This window comes from Tympanuchus pallidicinctus, unplaced genomic scaffold (assembly GCF_026119805.1).
Source record: "Tympanuchus pallidicinctus isolate F22 unplaced genomic scaffold, pur_lepc_1.0 scaffold21, whole genome shotgun sequence".
Classification (NCBI taxonomy): Eukaryota; Metazoa; Chordata; class Aves; order Galliformes; family Phasianidae; genus Tympanuchus; species Tympanuchus pallidicinctus.
In genome coordinates, this window is record NW_026294733.1 from 6,088,423 (window position 1) to 6,114,145 (window position 25,723).

Consider the following 25,723-nt stretch of genomic DNA (forward strand, 5'->3'; position numbering starts at 1 on the left):
ATTCAGCAATACTTGTGAGACCACAGGCACTGCCTATCTGCTGCAAACTAATTAGGTGCTGGCTATTTACAAATACTGCCTTTATTTCTGACATATCTGTCAGAAACTTCATTGTTTCACACAGTCCTTGCAGGTGTGTGGTGGGTGTCTGTTTGCCTAACAGATCACATGACAGTATGAGGAGTGATAAGTATAATTAACATTTAATTTCACAGCAGTTGTGAGGTAGATCTTGTAGGACTGTCCTTTTGCACGCCATTAGTACATACTAGTGACCTAAGCACTACCACGTGCTCAAGGTTTCTCTACAGGCTCTTTGCTGCCTTCGCTCTCTCACATAACACCAAACATTTGGAGGACAGCAGAGGGGCATTTTTCTCTTCAAGGAGAGAAAAAAAGGAATGTCACCATGTGGGATGCAAACCTCGGGCTAACTCCCATCTGCCAGCAGGCTTTTTGTCTAGCTGAAAAATGTGTTTAGAAATACGTAAATATCCTTCTAAATTCACAGTATTAAAAACCTATGGGAATCTTAATTTAATTCCTCAAATCAAATTGACCTGGGTGCAACAAACATACTGCAAAATAATTGCATTTCACCGACATGCGTATTTATGTGTCCTACCTTTGCAGCCAGCAGAGGGGTTGAAGAGGCCAAGACTGCAGGGAGATCACCGTGCAGGAACCTACTTCTCACACTTGTAGGTCTCAGAGCTGTACTTTCAGCATATCTCATATATGAATGACATCTTGTTAATGAAACAAAATCAAAAGTCATCTATTATTTTAGAAATTAATGACAAAGATGTGGTTAGCATGTGCTATAAAGCTAGAAAAAAACTGGCACAACTCTTACTCTCTTTCAGATTGGATCTCATAAACACAGGAACTAGCAAGAGGCATTCTGCAACTCTTCTGTGCTAAAGAAGGATTGTGCAGGGGTGTTACATAATAAAGCTTTTGCCATCACTGCTTTACATTTCTTCCTTTTGTAAATTTTTGTTTAGAATTCTTATAAAGGCTTTTTTCCTCTTTCACTTATCCTTCACTAGTTTGAATGTCAAACCTGTTCAGAAATCACAAAGCTTTGGATAGTAATGAAGGCAAATAAATAATGCTTAACCTTTTCTAGAGAGATCTGAAGACCTTTCCACAACCAATAAAGGCTTGTATGATTCACAGGAATTAACCAAGGTCAGCATGCTAGGTTTCCAAAGTTGTGTAAAAAAAGTTAATATTAAAATAAGGAGGTGGGGTGTGAATAGTCTGTTCTTCCTGCAGTTTTAAACCCTTCTAATTTGAAAGCATTTGTTTTGAGTGGGAAAAAAGAAATTAGGCAATGCTGGTATTAGATTCTGCTGTTGCTTGGGAGGATTGCCCCATGTTGTGGTTTGTGTACTTTTTTCTTTTTGTATTTTTTATAGTGTATTTTTATGCTGTGTGTTTGGCACATTCTTCTACTTTATATAAATGTCTTGAACATCTTTTATAATGTAAAATACAGTCAAACAGCAGAAACAATTACATGTCTGCATATACCACAGACAGATCTTGCTGCCCTGGCATGGAGGTTTTGGCATATATGTTATCCACATTCCTTCTCCTGAAAATGTCCTCTCACCTCAAGGAACAATTTCTTCACGTCATGAAAGGGGAAATATCATCCACAATATTAGAGCAACAATGATCCCTCTACTACTACCCACACCTTTGAGCTGTGGGTTTATGGCTGAACACCTTGCCCTTTTTGCTACTGTTGAACAGCACACAAAAGGACTTTGTTCCCTGTAACCTGTGTGACACTGTACTCCTGTGCCTGCCTGTGATTTCTCTTCATGCCATCTCAACAAGCTTCAATGCTGTAAAATTTCAATAAAATCTTTAAGACTGAAGGCAGAGTTGTTCAATCACATTCTTCAGACAAATTTTTTGGAAACACCTTAATGAGGAGATAGTAAAGCTTAAAAAGCATCAGTCTTGAGACATATCAGCCAAGCTTAGAATTGCACTTATGTGTGGCAATGTACCTCAATGTATATATTGTAAATATGTCACGGACCATTTGAGAAATAACTAGCACCAAAACTGATGTGTACTGTTTACATGATTTAATTTTGAAAGCATTTGAAAGGAAACTTGAGTCAAGCCGACACCCAGAACTTCAAGATTTTGTTTCTGTAGCTATATTCTTCCTAAAATAAGGAGAAGTTTAAAAATGGTCACAGCTGGAAACACTCTGTTAGCCATTAAAGTGACAAAATGAATGCAGTAAATCAGCTCTGACAACCCGTCAGAAAGAAGGAAAAAATACCTTTCTTCCAAGAATTCAGAAGTTTTGCCCTGACAGTAAAAAGGAACCAAACTCACCAAACAAAACCAAACAAACAACGCTAAACAAAACCAAAAAACAATTTTGTCCTGGTAGAAGTCTGTCAAGTGTATTACTATATATATCAGCAATTTACATCACTGGAATACCTAACCCTATTTCTGCATATCCTTTTTGAATTTTTGATTGCCCGTACTCATATTAACATTGTGATAACTTAGTCTAAGTATCCTTCAGGTATAACAAAGATTACAAATTAATACTGTCATGCTGATCATTAATTTTGATAACCAAAGAATTTTCATTAGTGAATGTACTTGCTATTTAGTTATTAATGTTACATTAATTTTATATGTGACAGTTTCAATGTGTTAGAAGCCAGTTTTCATTACTTGATTCTTTCACAGCTGTTCACAGTTGGTGCATTTCTACCTTTAAATACTGATCTTCCTTTTTTAGGTTGAAAACTGAGATTTGTTAGATAATTTCTGATAGCACTTTTTAGTCTCAGATTATTGGTAAATATTCAACAGTACAATTTACCAATAAGAAGTCAGTACTAATATTTCATTAAAAGAGATTATGATTCTCAAGACATGAAATAAGCATAATGCTCAAAAAAAGGAAGAAAAATGGAATAGATTATTTAAATACTCTGCAGTTTAAGACTTATCTTTTGTGCTAGTGAATTGGTTACAACTGTTGCTAGGATGAGATAGTATCAAATGTATTTATAGAAACAATAAGGAAAAGGGTTGCTCTATTTGAGTTTGGAAATACTTGTGAATGAATATAAGTATTTTTAGAGACAAAAATCATGAAACAGTGTTAAAATCAAAATACATTTCCTTCAGCATATAATAATCTCAGAAAATATTAGGCAACTGTACATCATGCACTTGTAGCAAAGCAATAGTGCTAACATTTTAGTCTTTCTTCAGAGCTCAGATCTACCATTCAAGAGGCAAATCTATTTTCAGGAGTGAAGAGATGAAATAATGCTAGAGTTTCCTATAAATTTGGAAGATTTTACTTCTCTTCTGCGTTACCTAATACAGAACCAGCATCTTGTCATAAGCAGCTCCTCACCTCGGTACCAGGTGCAGGACTCCCCGGTCTTTTCATCTTCTTTTCTGGTCCTTCTCTGCAGAAAAGGTGTTCTTTGTCCACAAAAAAGTGTGACAGAACACATCAGCCATTAAAGCAGTGCTGTTGTGAGACTGGGAACACAGAGTAGCCAGGTGGATAACTTCACCTGGAATTACCTACTACTGCCTGTGTTTCCAGACAAAGGTAAGGATTTGGCAGTTTTAGCCTTTGGCAGGCAGCCTTTTCTTCTCTTTTCTGGTTCTCCATCTGCCTCCCTTGGTTGGGCCAGATGAAGGATAATCAAGTTGTGGCCGGACCTGCGGGTGTGTAGACATAAGGCTACCAGTAATACCCTGACAACTCCCCATGTAGCAATATTTAGGGTTTGGAAACACAGATATGAAATTCCTTTTATTAGAGCTTCTGGCCAGGCTGACATATTATGAGAAAAACTAAAAGGCATGAACTATCCCCTCAGAGAAATAGGCACATTAATTTTGAATTCTATTTAATGATCAAGACCTGCCAGAAGCAGCAACAAAACAGCAGCATCGGTGGACACTGTATTTTGCAAGCACAAGAACAGACCCAAGTTCTGGTCCCCACTAATGCTAATAAAATTTTGTAAAAAACAAGCAGAAGGTGTAGAACAGCTTTATGACTGCCACTCATGGGCATGCCTGACAGAACTCTGTTCCTGATTTGTTAATCTTGAGACTTTTTTTTTTTAATGCAATAGAACAACTCCAACAGGAAAACATGCTGTTTTCATTGTTTTGAAAGAATCAATAATTTGGTCACCCAGACCTTCTCCTGGTAGGTACTAAGAAAAAAGAGGAAGGACAGAGCTTGAGTTTTCCTTACATTAATACCACATAGACAAACATAAGACTTGTTAGACCTTTTTCCCCATAAGGAAATACCATCCCACCAAAATCAGACACTGCCATATTTCTGTAACCAGAAGTAATCAGCAATAGGTTCGGAAGACTTAACTTAAAGGAGTTACCAAACTTCTTAGAAAAGATTTTCAGTGCTCCTCTCCTCAGCATTTTCATGCTGACTAGTGGTCAGCATCTCACTGTACCCTGCTGATGTTCCTGAGATGACCAGCTTCCCAATCACTACTTAGGCAAATCTACACTGTGTTATGGGATCCCCTTCACATATTAAACCTGTATTTTTGATGCCTTTATACCCAGATTCCTTGAGTCCCTTTCCAACCCAAAATTTCATACGCACTCACTTCAGATGGGAGCTGTGACACTTTAGTGATCACCTGCTTTGAGAAGAGAACCTGCTCAACATAACACAACTACATATACATCTTTTAGGTTTTCTTTATTTATATTTTTTTTAGTTCAAGAATTACACACTAGCCAACATTATTATATATTTACATGCTGAAACTGGCTGCAATAATTTTAAATTCAAGAAAATATCTCTTATGTGCTACTCATTTACAATCATCATTTTACTACCTCGTGTATCCCAGAGGTTAGCAGTCCTTTTGAGAAAGACATGAAGATCTGATGCGATGATATCCACTAGTATTTTGCATTTTCTAGCCATTGGAAAATGTGCATTATGTGCATATAAGAAAGGCTACAAGGTCATTAGTAAGGCTGATGATTACTACATTATGAAGTAAATAGTACTAAGTAAAAAAGATAAATCAGATCTGTGCAAAGACAGTACTAACAGAACCATTTAAACACCCATGCAAATAAAAACGTGATAGAAGTCAAATAATAGTCAGCTTGTTAGAATTAATCATGTTTCAGATGTTCTTTCTGTCTTCAACTGAAAGTAACAGGACACACCATGAACAATACAGCCTGGTGAATAATTGTCAAATGACTGTTAACAGTGAAAACATACAAAACATTATCAAATTGGAATAGATGACCTTATGTCTGAAAAAAACAATAAAAAAATACAACCCTTAGTATGAAAGTATAGGTGAAACTTTTCATCTTTTCTTTTTTTTTTTTTGTCAAAGCACTTACAAAGAAAATAATTTTATACTTACGAAATGTCCGCGTTGCATATTTTTTGTAGAGGTGATCTATTTCAATTTAATATTAATGGATATTTAAATTATTATTATTTTTACAAAGTAGAACAGGGCAGTATTTTTGATCAACATTCCACTTGCTTCTTGAAAATTTAGACAAAATTCCTAGTGCATTTTATTAAGCTTTACCTTTGGTGTTAAGCAGTGACTTTCTAGATTTCCTTTAAACAATTTCTGGAGTGAAGATTCTTTGGCTTTGGGGGACTATGCTATCTAATGACAGTCAAATATATATTTTTTTCTAAAGAAAAACTGTAAATCTACTATTAGATACCATAAGGGATACAGATTGCAGAAAGAGATGCAGTATGCAGACTTTCTGTAATGAGATCACCAGCAGCTGAATTCTCACCTACCCTGGATTCCTTCACATCGCCACTCGCAGGAGCAACATAAAGGTACCTTACTGTATGTGAAAATCAGGCCTTATTTGTTTATGCTGAGTACTGAGTGCCAAACTACAATCTTCCGCTGCTTGAACGGTTTAACCATACAAGAGAACCAATTGTGCTAGCAGTAATACAGCTGAAATGGTTACTTTGCACCTCAGTACTTTCTAATTTTTTTTATATCTGGTATCCAAATCTGTTTATGCAAAAGGGTGTTTAAATTACTCTGCTAGAGCACTGCAATTATTGTACTTAGTAAAAAAAAGTCACTAAACAATTACTGTATCTATTGACTGCTCATTTACAGCTTATTTCATTATTTACATAATTTTAGGACACAATAATCTAAACCATAGAATTAGCTTTTTGCCTTACCATAAAGTACAAATTAGGAGTTAAAAATGTTTAAGAAATCTGATAATATTTACACACGCTCAGCTTAAGTTATGATTGCTCACATTGTATGTTCTATGTACACATAGCAAAATGTAATGATCACTAACGATTGTATTGTACCCTGGCCATCCCACTCTAGATTTTCTAGAAATAGTTAATAATTTTGCCTTTTTGCCTTGGTTCCCTTAGAATTGTTGTTTTTGAAAACTTACTAGTGGACAATGCTGTTATAAAAAGAGAGAGAAGAAATAGGCAAGCAATGTGAGGACTAGTCTAACTTCTGATGCTAGGAGGTACAGTACTACCATCATGTCAAATGGTGCAATGTTCCATACGAATTATATGCATTGATCTGCTGATATAGAAATGCCCAGTTACCCTGTATTGTAAGTTTTGTTTAAATACATTAATCTTTTTTTCTCAAAAATATAATCATACACTGGTTGATGATAGAAACAAAAGTATTATTAGCTTATTCCTTTAACACACCAACATATGAATGTTTGTGTATATATATATACTCACCATGTGTATATATACACACATATGTCCATACAGACACATGTCCATATGCACATACAGTTGGATAATGTTTAACATTTGTTCACTTAAGTTCTGTGTTAATTATAGAATTGTAACACAGACTAATAATTACAATGAAAAAATAATCAAACCTTAATTTTAATGCATATTTTGTCTGAAATAAGGATTTGCTCCCAGGTGCAAGACTACCACTCATTTTCTCTATGCATTGTGCTTTTGTACCTTACAGATTTTATATCCTTTGTATTAGAATGTAAAAACTCTGAAGAACTCTGTGACATACTATTACCTGCTTTCCTCCTCAGGAGCAAGAAAAGAAATGTTCACAATGGCATTGCTTGAGTCTTTCTTCCCAGTCATTAAATTGCAATAGGATAGAAACATAACATTCCTTATGCAAACATGGAAATATGTTGCATGGATTTTCAGTTCTGAAAATGTGTATCATACTTACTAGCAGTCATATACAGTAGATATTTACAGATTGATCTCAAAGATTTCATTAAAACTGTGCCATGTTATAGTCATAATTTGCCAATGCATTTTGATAAGATGAAAAACACCTTAATTGCTGGCTATCATGTCTAGAACAATAAAATGGTGACTATAATTGCATTACAAGATTCACCTAAAATTAAATTTTATATTTTGCTTATTGAAACTATCAATAATCAAAAGAATTAGTAGGATCTAGAAAATTTTCTGCCAGTTCTAAAGTAAAAGCAAATTTATTCTAGTTTACCTGCAGGGTAGCGCACACATTAGTACCCATGCCTCATGAATATTGGCATAATTTCTAACTTTCACTCTAGTATCTCAGAAAGAGCAAGTGCTCACCATGGGCTCTTGAGTTCTACTCTTCCCTTGACAGTGCCTCGCCAGTCTTTCTTACCCGCATCTTTTTGTATCACAGTGTTGAGCCTTAAGTACAAAATGATAACCACTCAATTTCTGGAAGAAACCTTCCCTTTCACTTATTATATGTACCACATTAGTAGCCAGAAGGACTCTGTAAAAGCAAAAGATCTCCTTCCTCCCAGGTAATACGCCTTTTCTAGTGACACCTGAGCAAAAACCAAACATTTTCTTTCACACTCTGAACAGTGACATCAGAGAGTATTATGGCTTATACTATAACTTCAGATAAACTAATGTGCAGTTCAAAGTTTCAGCCTCTGTGGTTTTCACAATTACTTCATGCAGTAAATGCTGACAAACAACATATTTTTTGTAAAGTTTCATATTTGAGGTGCATCAACCACAAACGAGCTGTGAGCAACCTGTGTTCACACTATGATTCTGTGAAACAAACAAATATAAGAGCAAAACAAACCCAACCCTACACAAAGAATGGATAGCAATTTGTGAAATGAAAGAAAAACTTATAGTAGAATACTATAAGACGGCTTTTATTTATGATAACGGGTATCATTATTAATGAACAGACTGTGAAGAGAAATTCTGCATTTAAATGTGGCACTTTTGAAGTTTTCTGCAAATTGGGAAAAATTGCAGCATGATTCATACTTGAAATTCCATACTCATCTGCAAAGCTTATTGCACTGTGCATGAAATGCAGCCTCAAAACAGTAATCTCTCATTTGAAAAATGAATACATGTCTTATGCTCAAAACAAAGTCAAAAAGTCTCCTATGTTTCCCACAACTGTTTTCTTCCTATCTGTTAAAGGAGGCAGGAAAGCACAGTCACTTGTTGGAAAATTACTCTTTTAAAGCACGAACAAAATTTTCAAATAAAATATTTTATCAAAAATATCCTTATACGCTGTTTTAAAGCACTGCCAAAGTTATAAGGGGAAAAAGTATCTACATATGAAAACACTTCCTATGATATCTGGAAGGTACTGAAATTTGAGTTCATTTCAGAAATTTGCACATGTGAGAGGTAGCATAGATACAGTAGTATGTGGCTTTTGCTTCATTAAATATTTTCTTTTAAACAAGATTGGGAATTTAATTTTATAGAAGCCATCAGAAATTTATACTTTCTATGCAGTTCCTGAAAACTTTTAGTTTTTCATTACAGAAAACTTTTGCACAGTGGTCTAAATGGGAAAATCTACTTTGCCTAAAAAATTAAAGCTCTATGGAATGAAATATATTTTCCAAAAGTAAAATTGAATTTTTGTACTTTTTCCAATGGAAAACACCCTAGGACAGACTTCCATAAGTGTGGCGAGGCACTGGAATGAGCTGCCCAGAGAAGCTGTGGGTGCTCTATCCCTGGAGGTGTTCAGGACCGGGTTAGATGAGTCCCTGGGCAATCTGATTTCATGGGTCACAACCCTGCCAAAGCAGGCGGTTAGAAGTAGATGGTCTTCAATGTCTTTTCCAACCAAAACCATTCTACGATGCTATAGTGTAAACTACCAATTTATTCCCTTTAAAATAGTCCCCTAAGCAAAACAAAACAAAAATTGAAATGGTATTGCTTAATCCAGACTGAGAGAAAACTCATCAGTATTGAAATACAAATGCTCAGTTCTTTGCTTTAAAAAGAGGTACGATACCTTCAATCAATCTGGATGTTTGGTGTAAAGCATAATGACAGTGGTAAGCATAACACTAGAAAGATAACAAATTGTAAAAAAATCACACGAATCTACATGAATATTTCAGACTAAGGTATGTACTACGACTGACAACATTCATTTGCACAGTATACTTTTATATATATGTATGTATATATACTTTTACAAATATGTAGCCTTCACTTTCCCTGGTGCTTTGTTTTCAACTGTTCTCTACCTTTCAGTAGAATGGCAGAGCACCATTGGTTTCCTTCAACCACCAAGAGAACTACTAATTGGCCAACCAACTTTTGGCACATTGGACAAACAATTCCCTTCCCCACACAAAAAAACAGTTACATCTACCCATTCAGAACATGATTGTTTAACTTGTCTTACACCATTGCTACATTCCTCTCCTGATCACAGCTACAGTCATAGGGACTGTGAGCATATGCTATCTCTTAAAAACCCAAACAAAACTAGTGCTTTTTGCTTCAGTATCTGTGCAAACACCCAACCCAAAATATTATCAGTCAAAGGTTTAGCTCTTTCAATAAATAACAGGAAATACCTGAATGCGGTTGGGAAACCTCTGACCATCATCATCTTGGAAAGATGATAGGCACTATTTGTTTTCAAGTTTACACCTTTGAAAGGTAAAGTGTGTTTCATAAGCACGATAATACCTTAGTACACTCTAATATGTGTACATGCATGTCTTGGATACGCAGTTTCAGGGAATGAGTGGTTTATATTGCAGTTGAAACAAAACTTTTTTTTTCAAATGCCTCTCTGATTTGTGTCACTACACTCACACGAGCATTTAAGAAAAAGATGTGAGAGACAGCGAGATAGAGATGATTGTCAGAATCTAATTTGCCTTCACATTTGAAATACACTTATATTTTCATAAAGGGGATATGTCCATACTGCAAATTTATATATTTATGATTTAGCAGAAACAACCAAAATGTTACAGAAACATACCATAGAGTGGGCCAGCAACTAAGGTGTTTTAAAATAACTTTTTGTCCTGAATAGAATTTTTCTAAGTCCCACTTTTGGCTGTACAACTGATTTGAAGAGAAATCCAGTTCTTGCTTCCTGTGTGGCTTTGTTTCTTAGTTCACATAGTAAAGCCAATAGACAATATTGAAGAAGGAAAAAACAACAGGGAAGAATATGCGCGACCATCTATCTATGGCATTTACATCAGTCAAGTCAGGGATAGTAATTTTCAGTTGAGATGCACGTCTCCGTAGCCTACTTTTCTTCTGTGCCACATGCCTCTCCAGGGCATTGCGACCAAAGCTGTGTCTGGGTAAGCCAGCTTTCCGGTACTGGATGCTTGAAGTGTCATAGGCCAGCATCGTGCTCCTAGGGTCCCCAAGCCCCATCACAGCCTCAGAGGCAGCCATCTCATTTTTAATTTCAAGAGTGCTCAACAAAATATTTTCATGCGGGTCCATCTGTAAAAAACAAGAAGGCAGATTTAACAAAGTAAGAAAGGAAGCCCATTCAGTTGCAAACTGAAGCCATGCTGACAAGGGCCAGATCCAAAACTACTGATTCTTTGGATGCCAGCCTGTCTATAAGGCTTTAAGCAAAACTGTGACTAATCATTATTGTTTATCTATAAACTCAAAGAGCAATTAGGCTGAAAATATATAATAGAATAGATGGTGTCTCCCTAGATACTACGTTTAGTGAGTAGAAACAATACCTGGAAATGGTGTGTATTATCAGCTCCTGAATGTGGAATTCTGCTATTGGTTATGATATCTGGAGCTATTATTGTGCTTTTCAGGGATTTCGGAAGAAAATCAAATGGAAAAGAGTCTGCTTTTTACTTTGGTTTGTTCTGTTTCTCTCAAATTGAAAGGTTCTGACAAAAGATTTATGTATTCACAAAGTCTTCTGCCTCAATATAAAGAACTCCTGAGCAATTCATGGGAGAATAGCCAGTCCTCATATTCCAAACAGGACTGTTAGTTGCTTGGGAAAGATGCTGATAGTATAATCTAAACTACGTAGAATCCCTGTTCCCCAGTGCTAATGTGCTATAGAAGTGCAGTGTGCAAAACACTGGAATAGCAGAAGCCTACAATTTCAAGCAAGGAAAAATATATAATGTTCAGACTGTAATCACATCAAATGTACTTCAAACAGCTGTTTCAATGGGTAGCTTTGATTACTATATATGTTTTTAATGCATTTCAGAGAGAAGAAAATAATGCAGATTTGTAAATAAAACTTAGAAAGTTAAGAGGACTTCGAAGATGAACTAAATTCTATTCCTTCCTAGGCAGTCTGGAATTAGATTTAAAGTATGATTGGAGAACTTCAAATTGATCCATTTAGTTATCTTGGAAATTCTAATTCACCTCAGCTTCTCTTCTATGTATATATTTTGAATTGTGTAAGAATAGAATCATAGAGCATAACAATGTTTTGAAAAGCAATAATGGGCAATTAGCGTCTAAATAACTACAAAGACTTGAATTATGGCAGTGCAGATACATTCAGCATCTAATAAGAAATGGAACTGTCCCAGAGCTACTTTAAGAATAATTGATCTACATTAACCGTTTATTGTGTATTCAATATATACAATTATTACTAAAAGTGAACAAATGGTGACTTTTGTGGATTTCTATCCAACAACATGGCATTAATCTCTTCTGTAACATTTCACACGGCATGATGAGTTGAAAATGTTAACTTCTTAGGAGGATCTATTGCACACCATTATGGATTGGAAATACACTAATTCACAAAAGTACATTGGACCTACTGAAACACTGCCATTTGAGTGATTACATCTGCTCAAGTGATGCATTCTGAATTGCCATCATTGAGATGCCAGATTTCCACTTCTCCCCCCCCCCCCTCCCCACACTTTTTTCTCAATCTGCGAGTTTGCACACCTCTAAATTTCTTTCAATTTTAGATTAACTGTAGTGATTCACTGTGAGACAGCCAACATCACCTATTTTTGTTTGCTTCCAATTAAAACTATATAAAATCTTTGAAATCTGAAGCTTGCTAGGGAAATAAACTGTTTTTGAGAAACTATAAAAATTGAAAAGTTGGCCTGAAACTCAAGACAAACTCCTTTAAGAACTTCCCAACACGATTTTAAACATGGTGGGGAAATATTGCATTCTAGTCAGAAAGGACATCAAATCAATTTTCATCTGCATGAAACAGGATTAAGTTAAAAAAAAATGTGTTATGTTACTGCAGTACAAATAAAAGGAAGCAAACGGAAAAGTCATCAAATCAAATAGATATCAAAAACTTCTCAAGAGAGCTTGTGATTATCATTTATTTATTTTTGTACTGAGTGCAGTTATTTAGAAAATTCTGAAGAGATTTCTGGGGTAAATCAAAATTGGCTGTCATTTTTGTCATAAGTTCTCAAAAAAAAACATAAAGGACTTCCAGTATCCTGAACTTAAGAATGTTCAAAAGAAAGTAGTTAAATTATCTTACAAGAGGAATGCAAAGCCATTTAGAAACTACACTGTCCATATGGTTTCACATTTTTTTTAACAAGAGAAGAGAAATTAGTCCCAATTAACACAAGGGGAAATTTGACATAACATCTAGTGCAGTGATTTTAACTGAAAGCCTAGAGATTGGGTTACATACATCTCAGTGTTGTGCGCTGTAAGATACTGTGTTTGGAAAAACTTTGGCATCGACATATTTGCTCACATCTTAAATGTTCTTGGGCTGAATCTATTCTAAACATTTCATTCTTTTGATCCATAATATCAGAAATTTGAGTGCTCTTTACACACTCATGCTCTTTCTGTGTAACACAAGCAAAGTCTAGTCTGACAGAGTTTGATATAGACATATTTTAGTATACTGGTTGTATCATTCTTTCAGCTGACTTTTTGGTTTGAATCATTTGACATTGGATTTTACATTTAAAATCAGTGAAGTAAAAAATGTACTGAATATATGTTTCTAACAGAGAAAATTGCTGCAGCTATCTAGTAATTTTGGCAGCAGTTAGTAACACTAGTGATGCCGGGCAGAAAGAAGATTCAGCAATATTCTAAGACTATCTTCTAGGGCAAAGTGTCTTCTGCACATATCACATTAATATAAGAGTTGGAACAAAGCATTGCTCAATGTTTCAAGAATTTTTCATAAGACATAATTCAAAATACAGCAAAAATTAGGGATGGGCGAACCATCAAGTGTTAGAACAGCCGTGTAAACACCACAAACTTCAGGTGCTTCTCTAGCCCTAATCTGACCTTTCTGAACCTGAAACAGTGGATAGATTGAGAGCTACAAGAACTGCATTTTTCATGGTATTTTGAATTCCCAATCAGAACTCCCAGTTCCAATCCAGAAGTACAAGTGAGTGTGAAAATAAAACAACACCAATAACAAGAAAAATTAACCTAAATTTTCAACCTCTGACAACAGGTTCCTTGTCAGATTAGAGAGCTGGGAGTGTTGCTTGCACCAAGCAGGTTCGCCCAACTCTAAATAAAACATGCTTTTGTGACTAACAGCACCACCCATTCTAAAGGATCCCAAAGCGCTTTACAAGCATTAGAAAGAAGAACCACTTCACTTCTCAGTGAAGCGCAATCACCTGTGAGGTAAAAGGTTGGGTCTGACAATGCAGAATCATACACTATATTTTAGTTGAGGAAATGGAGAATGTCATAGCCAATTGAAACTATGGGGTGGGTGAGTGGTGGTGGGGAATGTTAGGTAAACAGAATAGTTACAAAAATTGATATTTGGCCACATGCTTGGTGTTGAGATGACCACTCTATAAAAAAAAGTGCCATGGGATCTTTAATGACCATTAAGTGGTAAGGATCTGAATCTTAAGTCTCTGAGGATAAAACATTAGAAAACAATGAAAGATACCTTTGTTGAATACATTTCTGGACAATGATATGTGCCAATTATTCTTCTGTCCTGTAAGTTAATAAAATCAAGACCAGTTTCCTTAGAGATAAGGCAGCTATTATCTTTCATTTAAAATTAAAGCACTCTAGGGTATTAATAGGACAACTTGTTAAAAGATACAGGGACCTCTAAGCCAACAATTATTAAAAGTACATTCTGGCTTCAGAGGTGCTATTACTGCCTTGCCCTGCTACTCAAGGTAACATAACTTTACAATGTAAATGTATTTTTTCCAAGTGGTCACTGTGACCAAGGAAGATATGATGATATGAAAATAATTGTTAAAATTATTCTGGGGGAAACGTAAGTGTAAAAAGTGATTTCAAAAGGAGGTGGAAGAAGGTTAGAAAGATCTCCTGGTGCTGAAAGATTGTTCAACCATAGAACTAGACTCTTCATGGTGAACAGGAGAGTTCAAACTTAAAGGACAAATTCCCAAGGGCAAAGAAGAATGGGAAGATGCAAAGATGAAGAAAAAGCAGAAGCAAGGGCTATGGAGATAAAAAGAAAAAAAAGGTGAACACAGAAGTGGAGAAGAAATGACCAAAGCTCAGCAACCATGCAAGAGAATGTATTTTTATTTAAAAAATAAAAGTAAAAAAATAATAATCTTAAAGGTGGATGAAAAAATATGATATAAATGATATTCACTTATAGGTTCGGGTCAACCAGTGGAAAAGTTGATTCCAGAACCTGGGAAGTGGCCATGAACATTTTTATGGCCTCAAAGGGAATACTGAGGAAAATGTAGAAATGTTACCATTATATATTATTCTTGCTATCTAGAAACTCCAAAATGATGGCTATCTTGAGGAATTCCTCTTATGCTAATATATCAGCAACTATAAGATACAAGGAAATCGCAACTCGCAATTATATATGCAGATAGACATAAGTACATTAGGAATCCTCCAAGTGTAATCACATTTCTAAGATCATTAACATATAGTAAACCAGCACCTGGATGATAAAATTGTGTGGATATGCCAAACAGTTTATCAGTAGGAGATAAATGTGCATTGATAAATAAAAAATATATAGCATTTACTCATCTGCTTTCTCATATTCTCATCATCAGACAGCAAATTTCCAACTTGAAAAACTTTCAGAATCAAAACCACTGTAAATTATATAGAAATATCCTTTTGCTAGGTAATGTTGCCATTAATCAGTAGAAAATTATAAGTTGAATTAGTGAAGAAGAACAAAAGTAGTTAATCCATTATGAAAGTTAACACTGAATATTAAGGTTCAGTATTTATAGATCCAGTCAATCAATATTCTTAAAAAATGAAAACACAAATAAATACCCCTTTAACACTGAAAGCCTAACAGACAAGAAAATATTACAGGTCTAGATATATAATTTGATTTGGCAGAGAGAAAAATCTTGTACTATACACAGGATAGTTTCCCACCTCTTGGAATCAGAGCTTTTCTTTGAAAACCACTGGCATCCCATTCCTGACTAGTCTCAATAGCTCCAACAATATTTGGTGCAAGTACAAAATGCACTGTGTAGAAAATTCACTAAGATAATGCTATTCGAACTAATACAGCAGAAATGCCTAATAATTCAAAACATCAATATATGAAACAATGCCCTTAAGAATGTAACAAACACTGCATTTCCATTGTCTGTGCAAGATGTAAAACTATTGCTAGGACTGTTTATGAAACCACAGTAGCAAGCATTCACTCAATTTATGTTATGCTCCTAGGATATGAGTCAGGTTGTAAAGTATGCAGTTATAGGACAGTAAAATTAGGTTGACTCATAATTTCAGCTTACTTCAGTTTCAGATAAAAAAAAAACAAACAAACAAACAAAAAAAAAACAGATAAATACTGCAAATTCAACTGTGAATTTTCTTTTGGTTCTCAAACTTTAAGCCTAAAACTTTAAGCAAGGCCAAAAAGGCCAATTAGAATTTAGGGGAAAAAAAAACTCAGTAAACATGTAAAATCTGGACGCAGAGCTTTAAATAATTCTCTAATGACTTATAATTCTAAGTTTGTAAGCATCTAGTGTTACTCCCAAACATATGTAATTTCTTGATCATTATCATTAGTAACAGATCAGTAAATTAGTTGTAAGTACTGTAGAACTCTGGAAAAATAGTTGAAAACATATTCTTCCTTTTGGCATCCATCCATTCAAGATTCTGTACTTGAGATACACCATAATAGGTGCTCAAAGAAAATGAAAGAATTATCTGTGACTTGGCACTTGAATCAAAATTGTGAAACAAAACTTGTGCAAACTACTGCACCGATTGACACATTCTGAACCAAAATCCAGCAAGACAAATAGGCAAAAGCAGGAGGAAGATAGTGAGAGATGGAAAAACAGCCTGCTGCTGTCTTGTCCTGATCTTGAAGCTCACGCTAAGATCTTGTAAAATACTGCAAAAGCTTCTTTGGTCTTATGGTTATGGGATTATTTTTACCTATTTATTTTTCAGTAAAGCGCCTTAGCAAAATCAAGACAGATAAACCAAGACTGCAATATGATTCTGTAGAAAAGTTTCTTCCTCTATCCCAGTTTTGGCCAAGGTAATTCATGCCAATGCAATCTTTAGTGGAAGGAATGCATTACACAAGGTCTGGATGTTGCACATACGAGTAAAGCTCACATAGATGATATTTAAAAGTAGTTGCCATCACCCCTTTGAGAAACTTCAGGTTCAGATTTCATTTTTGAAAACCATCAAAACCATCATTCAGATCAATTTCTTAATTCTGATTGCATCTTAAAAACAAAACTCTTCTACAAACCAACAACAAAACCCTACTGTATAGTAAAGACAGGCATTTTGAGGAAAAAATATTTTTGAAATACTGGGTGAAAAATCTTTAGGAGGTGCTCCAAATGTTCTAATGCAGTATTTTTTGAATTTTTACTTTTACTATTGTTGAAAAAATTGTTTCAGTCTAAGTGATCTTACAGCCTAAACAATCACAGGAAGAGGTAAAGCTTCATAATTAACAGCTACAAGTAGTCTATATAGATGGGCAGAAATTACAGAAGAGGAATTTGAGATGTCTTTCAGTTCAGCATACTATGATTCTGCTTATAAATATTTCTGATACAACTTCTACATTGTTTGAAATTTATTTCCCGTAAAATAGTCATAATGAAATCTTGTGATTTGTAGAAAGAAATCAGATGATCATTTCAGTCAATATCAATAAAGCAAAGGTAGAAGAAGCTGACAAACACCTACCACCTTCATTACAGTAAGATTTTCACCACTTGTCACACTTACATAACATAATTCAGTGATGTCAAAATTCATGAGCACAACTAGGTAACGCCTCCTAGCACATAACATTTAGTACACCCATCATAAACAGTTAATTTTCTTCTTTTTTTTCTTTTTCTCAATGAAAGTGACTGACTTATGGCCATTCAACTAACCTTTGCCAAACTGCTCAGAACTGATCTGCTTTGGGAAAAACATTTTCTCCAGATTAAGCAGCCAGACATCCATTCCAGTCTGCACCTATATACCTTTCTTCTACTTCACTATACATCATCTTATCTTACCATTTGCCCTTTTTATGGAGTTCTTATTTGCCTGCGATCTGAATTATTAATTATTATTACATTAATGGATAAACTGATTCTTTTTTTTCCCAATCAAAAGTGCATTTAATTCAGGATTGCTGTTGGATGATTAGATGTACTATAAAGGCAAAGGAAACAACTTGCTTTAAACAAATGGAAAAGCGCCATTCTCATGTTAATTAACCATGGCGTTCAAAGGAGATTGGCTGCAGAAAGAAACCCTCATGCAGTCGACTTGACCTTTATTCAGATGTCATGTTGAATATCGCTACAGATCATGGAAATGTATCACCTTCTGACTGCTTCTGCAAAGTACTGCAGGCTAAAACTGGGACTGCCTCTAATTTCACTGCTGTCATCCCCCCCCAGTTTCAACCACACAAGAACAGGCTGGCTGAACACCCTGCATGTTGCTACTTGTTTCATTTGCAGTTATTCCTTGATAATGCTAGAATGTAAAACGAGGAAAAAGTCTGAGCTTCTATGGTCCATTCCCAATTTTACTGCATGCCTTTCAATAAACCAGGTAAGGAGTATCTTCTGTGCCTGACTCAAGAGTCAGCCCTCATGCTACCTTATGTGTACTTTAAGTAAAAGGAGAACTCCTTGGAGGAGAAAGAATACTTTCACTGAAATCTGGACAGTGGTAGCACTAGCTCCAGTGATATACAGAAGTGAGGATGTGAGATTTTGAACTGAAATTTTCAGGCCTTCATGTTGCCATGGCATTTTAACATCCTGTTCAGTTCGATAACTGAGTGTGCACATCGGTGTTCCAAAATACTTCTTTAAAAAAAAAAAAAAAAAAAAAAAAAGGCAAGCTTTTTCTGTGTTATCTTCTTACTCACACACACCAGAAACACCCTAATGATTTGGGTGACTGACAAAATAACTCTATGTAGTCTGCTCTAAAAGTAATGCCTCGTTTATTTTCATGGCAACTACAAGGGAAACAAAGCATGACACCACCATTTGATAGAGCAAATGCCTAGCTACAACACATTATTTTTTCAACACAGTCACCAGCACTAGCTGCGCATTTTCACCAGAGATGAACAAGAGCCTGCATGCCACGCTTGCAGAACTCTGCATCAATGGAGGTGACCAACTGTTTCACAGCTGCTATGATGGCACTGTTGCTAGGAGCATGTTGCCTACACAGTCCATCATTCATCAGCCCAAACAGATGGAAGTCAGAAGGCACGAAATCCAGACTATACAGTGAGTGAATGCACTCCAAGGTCTTCAAACTGGTATGAGGCCAGGCATTAATGTGCTGCAAGAGAAAGGCTGTCTTCTCTGGCCTGACTCTTAAAAGTTTGAGTCTTCAGCTTAGTCAGCATCATGATGCAGTGGTCAGAGTTGATGGTTTGTCTGAGTTCTTGGAAATACAGATGAATCAACCTTTTCCTACCACAAAAGACAGCACACATCACTTTAACTGCTGAGGCCTGTGTTCTGAACTTTTCCTTCGATGAGGAATTCACACATCGCTACTCCATGGACTGCCATGTTGACTCCAGCTCACAGTGGTGATTCCATGTTCTGTCACCACTAATGATGTGATCCACTAAACTGTCATCTTTGGGCTCCTATTCATTCAATAAGTCCTGGCAATTTGCAACTGTTTCCAACATGTTGAAGCTGATATTCAACTCTGTACACAGTTGCCAGGTTATAATCTGTCAATTGGTGTCAATGAGGTGGTTGAGATAGACTTCATTTTGTGGTATCATTTTGTGGCTTTCCAGAACTTGATTTTCACATGGCAGTTGCCACTAAAATGCACTACCTACCACCCCACTGTGCTTACATCCACTGTATGGTCTCCATAAACATTCAGCAAGTGTCAGTGAATATCAACAGGTGCCATTTTTTCCACACAGAGGAACTCAATGACACACCTTTGCTTCATACATACTTAAAATGGCAGACACCACTTTGTCAAACTGCCCTTCTGCTGCTATCTGTAGCACAGCAATAAAAAGTAACTGATCATTTGTGGGAACGTTCAAACTCTACTACCACTCCACCAGCATCTGTCTCTGACATCACAGGCCAACATAATAACATACAAGGCATTACTTTCAGAGCAGATCTTCTATATGAACAGTTTATCTGAAGCGTTGCATAATTCATTGTCATATTTTCCTTCTTTTCCAGAGGGAAATTTTGTGTATTAATGCTTACAATAACAGCATGATTGCAGTATTAGAGGTAAAATTTTATTTGTGTGAATTTTTCCACCACGTATTTCAGGTACATAGCCTGTACACACTTGTAGCAACTCTTTGCTTCTAGCTAGGCTGAAAACTTCAAAGTTTGAATTATTACTGCAATGTAAACATTGCTAAGCTGCATTCAATGATGTACTTAAATTATGCAGAACTCTTCTATGAAGTGGCAAATTGAATTACTTTGAATAAATATTACAAATTTTATATAAGAAATTTTAATTTACATTAGCCACTTTTCTAAACATAGTTAACCTAACTACAAAGAAAACAATGAATATAATTTAGAAATAATTTAAAGACAGCACGCATAACTCAGGTACAAATGAGGAAGATAGGACTTGAAATGGAAGGCAAGATGCAACAAAACACTGATTATGCCTTTGTTAGGTTATCTATCTGGATTAAAAAAAATCCAAGTCCTATATCCTGTTTCTAGTTAGCATTCTGGTATTCTGGATATGTTTGAACACCAATGTCCAAAAAAAGATTCATAACGTGATCTCTACAGAGATGGAAGCCCTTCTTTAAAAACAAGAGCCATGATGAAGCAACTGACATCAGTACTTACAGCCAGTATGCTCTCTCTGATGCCTGACACTCTTTCAGTGTCTGCTGCTTTGGAGGAGAATGGTATACAGCTGCTATTCCATTATAATAAACCCTTGTCAGATGTACAGCTGGCAAGACTGTAAGTGCACTTCTATACAGTGGAAGAAGACAGAAATCAGCTTTGCATTCAGCCAAGTAGGTTTTATCATGTTTTTTACAGTGATAGTTCTGGTTTCAATTAAATTACTAGATAGCCATAAAGGAGGTTTTCTGACCTTTCCAGAATAATGGGTACACAGATTTCACTGATACCAAAAAGCACTTTCACCTTACTTACATCTCCACAGAAGTTGATTAATGCATGTAGTAGTCTGGATTAAATGGGTTGGATGAACAGCAACAGATGACAAATCCAAAAGATATAACAGTAGCAGCTTAGATGAGAATTTAGTAATGCAGAAAAATATACTTGAGAGTTGATCAAACTGTTAAGTCTAAGCAAGACACAGAAGAGAAGATGCATCCAACACATAAGTGTGATCACCAAGGCTATCCAAGCCACAGTTTCAAGATGGAAACCGATAAGCTAAAATTACTGGAAACGAAAGAGAAAAGTACAAAAAAATTAATGAAAAAAACCTTGACTTGGATTCTTAAAGAAGCTTACAGGGAATAGATTAGATTTGAGAGAGTTTACCAAGAACCTTTTTCCTTTATCTATAATAGAAGAAATTAGACATATTTAGATATATTAAAATGGCTGTTGTGCAGGCTGTACATTTAGCTAATCATATTCTTGAAGATGAAATCAAACTTCAAAAAAGGAAAAAACAAGAAGGGTTGTATCACACTAACTTGTATAGCAGTTTAGCAGATGGAACCCTCATTACCACCTTTGACACACTGTCATAAAATAAAACAAGACACAGGTGCGTGTACAATCACCATAAAGAATACATCCCACTGAGTGACATTAATGAAGACTGATTATAATTTGGCCCTACATTTTTAAAAACATATCTGTTCAACGTCTGGAAGTACCACAGAGGATGTACCAGATTAGTGCACTGAGCTTGAAGTAGACTTGGCATGAAATGTGCCTACAAAAGACCAAAAGAATGCCAATTACTGTTGACATTTCTACCAAAAATAGAAAAGTCTACTGAAAAAAAAACTGTGAATAAAATATCTCAGAATAAAACAAAATACTCATGGATTACACTATACATATTCTGCACTACATTTATTTTACATATTATTCATCCTTTTATGTACAGTTTCAGTACTAAGCCCTTCACAACAGAAAAGATACGTGAAGACTATAAAGAAAGTATAATACGGACTTTTACAAGCCCATCCTTATTTCTTCAAAAGAGGAGAGGAAATTATGAGAATGGTAGTTTCAACAACAGGAAGATGTCTGGAGTAAGAAAAAAGCCAGTGTAATATAAATTTACCTTCAAGCAACAGGTAACTGCCTGTTGATAGAACAATTAGCCTTGACTAAAGCAAAAGATGATGAGAGTTAGAATAAAGGAATCAACTTCTGAATGTAGCTTGAGAAGTTTCAAGAGTGGAATGGCTATATACAGAGCCATTTTAACCTAAAGTCACAGAAAGCTGAACATGTCCAATATGATTTAATGAGTCTCTGATAGCACATATGCTGGTATTTAAGTCTATTTTCCTTGATTTTATTTCCTTTGAATTTCTCCATTACTTGAGTTTCAGAATGCAAGAGGTAAATCAAGATCTATGCTTAACCATAGAATCATAGAACAACTTGTGTTGCAAGGACCTCAAGGATCTCCCAGCTGCAACCACTCCGTACCTCAGGCAGGGCTGCCAACCAATAAATTAGGTACTAGATCAGGCTGCCCAACTCCTCATCCAACCTGCCCTTGAACACTACCAGGGATGGTGCATCCACAGCCTCTCTGGGCAGCCTGTACAGATTTGCTGTTGCATAATGTATACACAGAGATGCTGCATTGCATGTTCCAATAACTATTCATCTATTGTTTTTACAAAGTCTATGGTGAAGGTAGTAATAGAGATATAGAAAAGTTTTCCTCCTGTTTTAAGGTTTCTTACCCTTTTCTCACATTGTCCCTGAAGCCACAGGCACAATTTCATAATATTCCATCTACTGATACATGAAGAATCTAGTAATATCACAAAAGAATACTCAAACTTCATAAAATTACTCCTTTGATGTTGCATCCTAATTAGAGATGGAATGTTCATTTGGCCCTTTTCCTAAATACTTGAGTTTTCATGGAAACTTGCATCTGAACAAATTTCTACAGTACTAGCTCTCATGCACAAAAACTATTATACAATATTTGGTCCTCTTTCAGAAAGAAAATATTCAGATACATTAAATATAAATATTTTTTTTATTGCTGATGGTCAATAAAGAGCAACTATCAATTCATCTCCTCCTCCCCAAAGCAGTCTATGTGCAGTAGGACAAATTTCTACTCCTTTCTCCTCTCCTATTTGATTATCTATTACTCAAAGGATTGCAAACTTTATTAGCAGATCAGTGTTACCCGCACACTAAAGTAAAACTGCCACAGATTATGAACCATAATGAGCTGGTAAATTAACCCAAAGGCTCAATTTCAAAAATATAAATAGTACAAAGTTTTTCCCAGTATATTCCCTATTAACTTTGTGAGCTAGTGAACTCCTGCAATGGACATCCAAATTATTTTACTCTGCTTATTTGATTGGATTAGTACTAGTTTGTGCCTTCCAATCGTAGTTTGTGTTAAGTAATTTGCCAGTAGGCTTTGGTATTCTACTATATGTCTGATAGACTTATCATATGAATAAGTATGTGGAGAGAATATCACAAAAAAAAAAAAAACCAACAAACACAAAAACAGTGTTTAAATACACGCCTCACGAGGGGCTCTGTGACATGCTGCACATATGAACCTTAGATTTCCATGTACGTTAGAGGAAAGGTCTAATTAATACAGATCAACTCTCATAAAATTAACTACTGGGCTTCCTTATTAGCTTTGATTGTTTAAAGGAAAACTGATCGTTAAAAATTACATATGAAAAATGAAATACTTGTTATTTATAAATATGGATGATTACTTATAAAATGAAATAATAATGAAAGAAAAAGACTACTTGGGGTTTACAACAGTCTTCAAAAACATTGTAATGTTAAAAGAAGAATTAATTATTTATGGTATCAGACCATCAAAATTAATACAATCATTACGCATTTGTCTTAACTCATTAAAACATTTATCCTAAATGAAAAGAAAAACCATTGAACAGGTGAGATCCCACACATGAAAATATAAACTTTTATCTTAAAAGCCAATAAAATTGTTATATACATTATAGAAACTATAGCTGTTATACTATATCAACATGTTTTTTGTACTTTCATCCTCTGTCCTTGGACATATTATGACAAAGCAGAAATTCTGAACAAACATGAGAAATTCCAGAGCTGTATGAAACTTATGTTTCCACTGACAAATAATCATTTTCTGATTTAGATTATTATTATTATTTTTAATTCTGATTTTGTTTATTCTCCTTTGGAGTATAATGTTGAACACAGAACACAAAGTCTTCCAATTAATAAAAAAATGAAGAGGGAGAATTTAACTTTAATTAACTTTCTAATTTTGCATGTGTGTGAAAGTTTATACATTTCACACTGAGTACATTTTAGCATTCTACCCAGATATGCCACAGTATGAAACTCATCCAAAATTGCCACAGTGAAAAATGACAAGTGCTTTATGGTAAGTGCTTCATTTTCATTAAGCATAATGGACACGTTTTCTAAAAGTGTGCATCTTGGCAAACGTCTTTTCTGCCTCAATTCCCCCTCCCCAGGGGACCATTTTCAGATTCAGAATTAAGTGCACAGCAAGTTGATAGTTTATTTCTGAGCGGCTTCTCATTTAGTCAACAACATTCTGGGCCCAGTTTATTTTAAAAATATGCAAACTTTCCAAGCTTTAAGCACTTCTGTAGAAAATATTTCTTATCCAGGTCATTTGAAAAATTCATTCAAGTAGGTTAAATTTAAGTTTTATTTATCATGTTTCATACAGCTCTTACTAGAATATTAGCTATAGCCATCATTTTGGTTTTGTTCCTTCACAAACAGATCAGAAATATTTAACCATACATTCCACTGAGAAAACATCTCACAGTAAAACTTATTTGAGCACATGCTTTAGAAAACAAACATTCAATTTTCCAGACTAGAGGGCAGTATTCAATGCTGAGGTGGCTAAGTTCATGACCCTGCAAAAAGCTAGGATCATAATAATCCCACTTTGCTTTCTACCAGAAATTACATTTAAAAGCTCTATCTGGCAGAAGTGCAAGTCTACTGTAGTCTTGGGGCAATGCTAAAACATATATCTATTTAAATTTACCTTATTGACATCCATTCGTAACTTCTCGTTGTTGGCACTGGCAGCTTTTTCTGCTGCTTTCTTTTGACGCTGAGGTCCCCTGCCAAAGAAGATGTAGTTGACCAAAGCATACTCTAGCAGAGCCATGAAAACGAAGACAAAACATCCCATAAGATACATGTCAATGGCTTTCACATATGGGATTTTGGGAAGAGTCTCTCGAAGATGAGTGTTAATTGTTGTCATGGTGAGGACAGTTGTGATTCCTGAAAAAAATAAAAAAAAATAATAAAAAAAAATAATTATAAGTCTGCTGACTGAACTTATTTTAAATGTTCTAGCATTGTAGCTCAAAATAATCAACTGCTAGTGCTGGAAATAATTCTAGATTTGTTTTTTTTTTTCCAGGTAGAAAAACAAACAGAAAACCTTGGTCTTCCTTAGTCTTAAATTATTTTGTACAGCAAAGAAAATTACTAGTATCAAACAGTAGTTGGATTGTACAAGTATGCTTTTAACCAGCTGAACCATACCCTACTGGAACAGTCTCAGTTACAAATCACCAGCCTAGGGTCATTATATCTTGCTTTCCTCCAGCATTTTCAATGCTGCCTGTAGACTACAATCTTATCATAAAATACTACACAAAAAGGCCTG

At 35.3% G+C, this 25,723-nt stretch overlaps 1 protein-coding gene across 5 annotated transcripts in view; it reads right to left on the bottom strand.

The window, feature by feature from the left end:
- Positions 1–4,740: 4,740 nt before the first annotated feature.
- The window catches only part of GABRB2 (gamma-aminobutyric acid type A receptor subunit beta2), a 151,840-nt gene continuing 130,857 nt past the window's right edge, over positions 4,741–25,723 (bottom strand). For 4 of the 5 annotated variants that reach the window (XM_052684773.1, XM_052684774.1, XM_052684772.1 and 1 more), the window contains exons 10-12: positions 25,088–25,332; positions 14,262–14,312; positions 4,741–10,825 (exon numbers count right to left, since the gene is read on the bottom strand). In XM_052684773.1, the coding sequence (XP_052540733.1) occupies positions 10,478–10,825; positions 14,262–14,312; positions 25,088–25,332 (644 nt within the window). In that variant the 3' untranslated portion in view covers positions 4,741–10,477. The remainder of the gene's footprint in view (positions 10,826–14,261; positions 14,313–25,087; positions 25,333–25,723) is intronic. The other variant, XM_052684775.1, reaches the window with a different exon arrangement.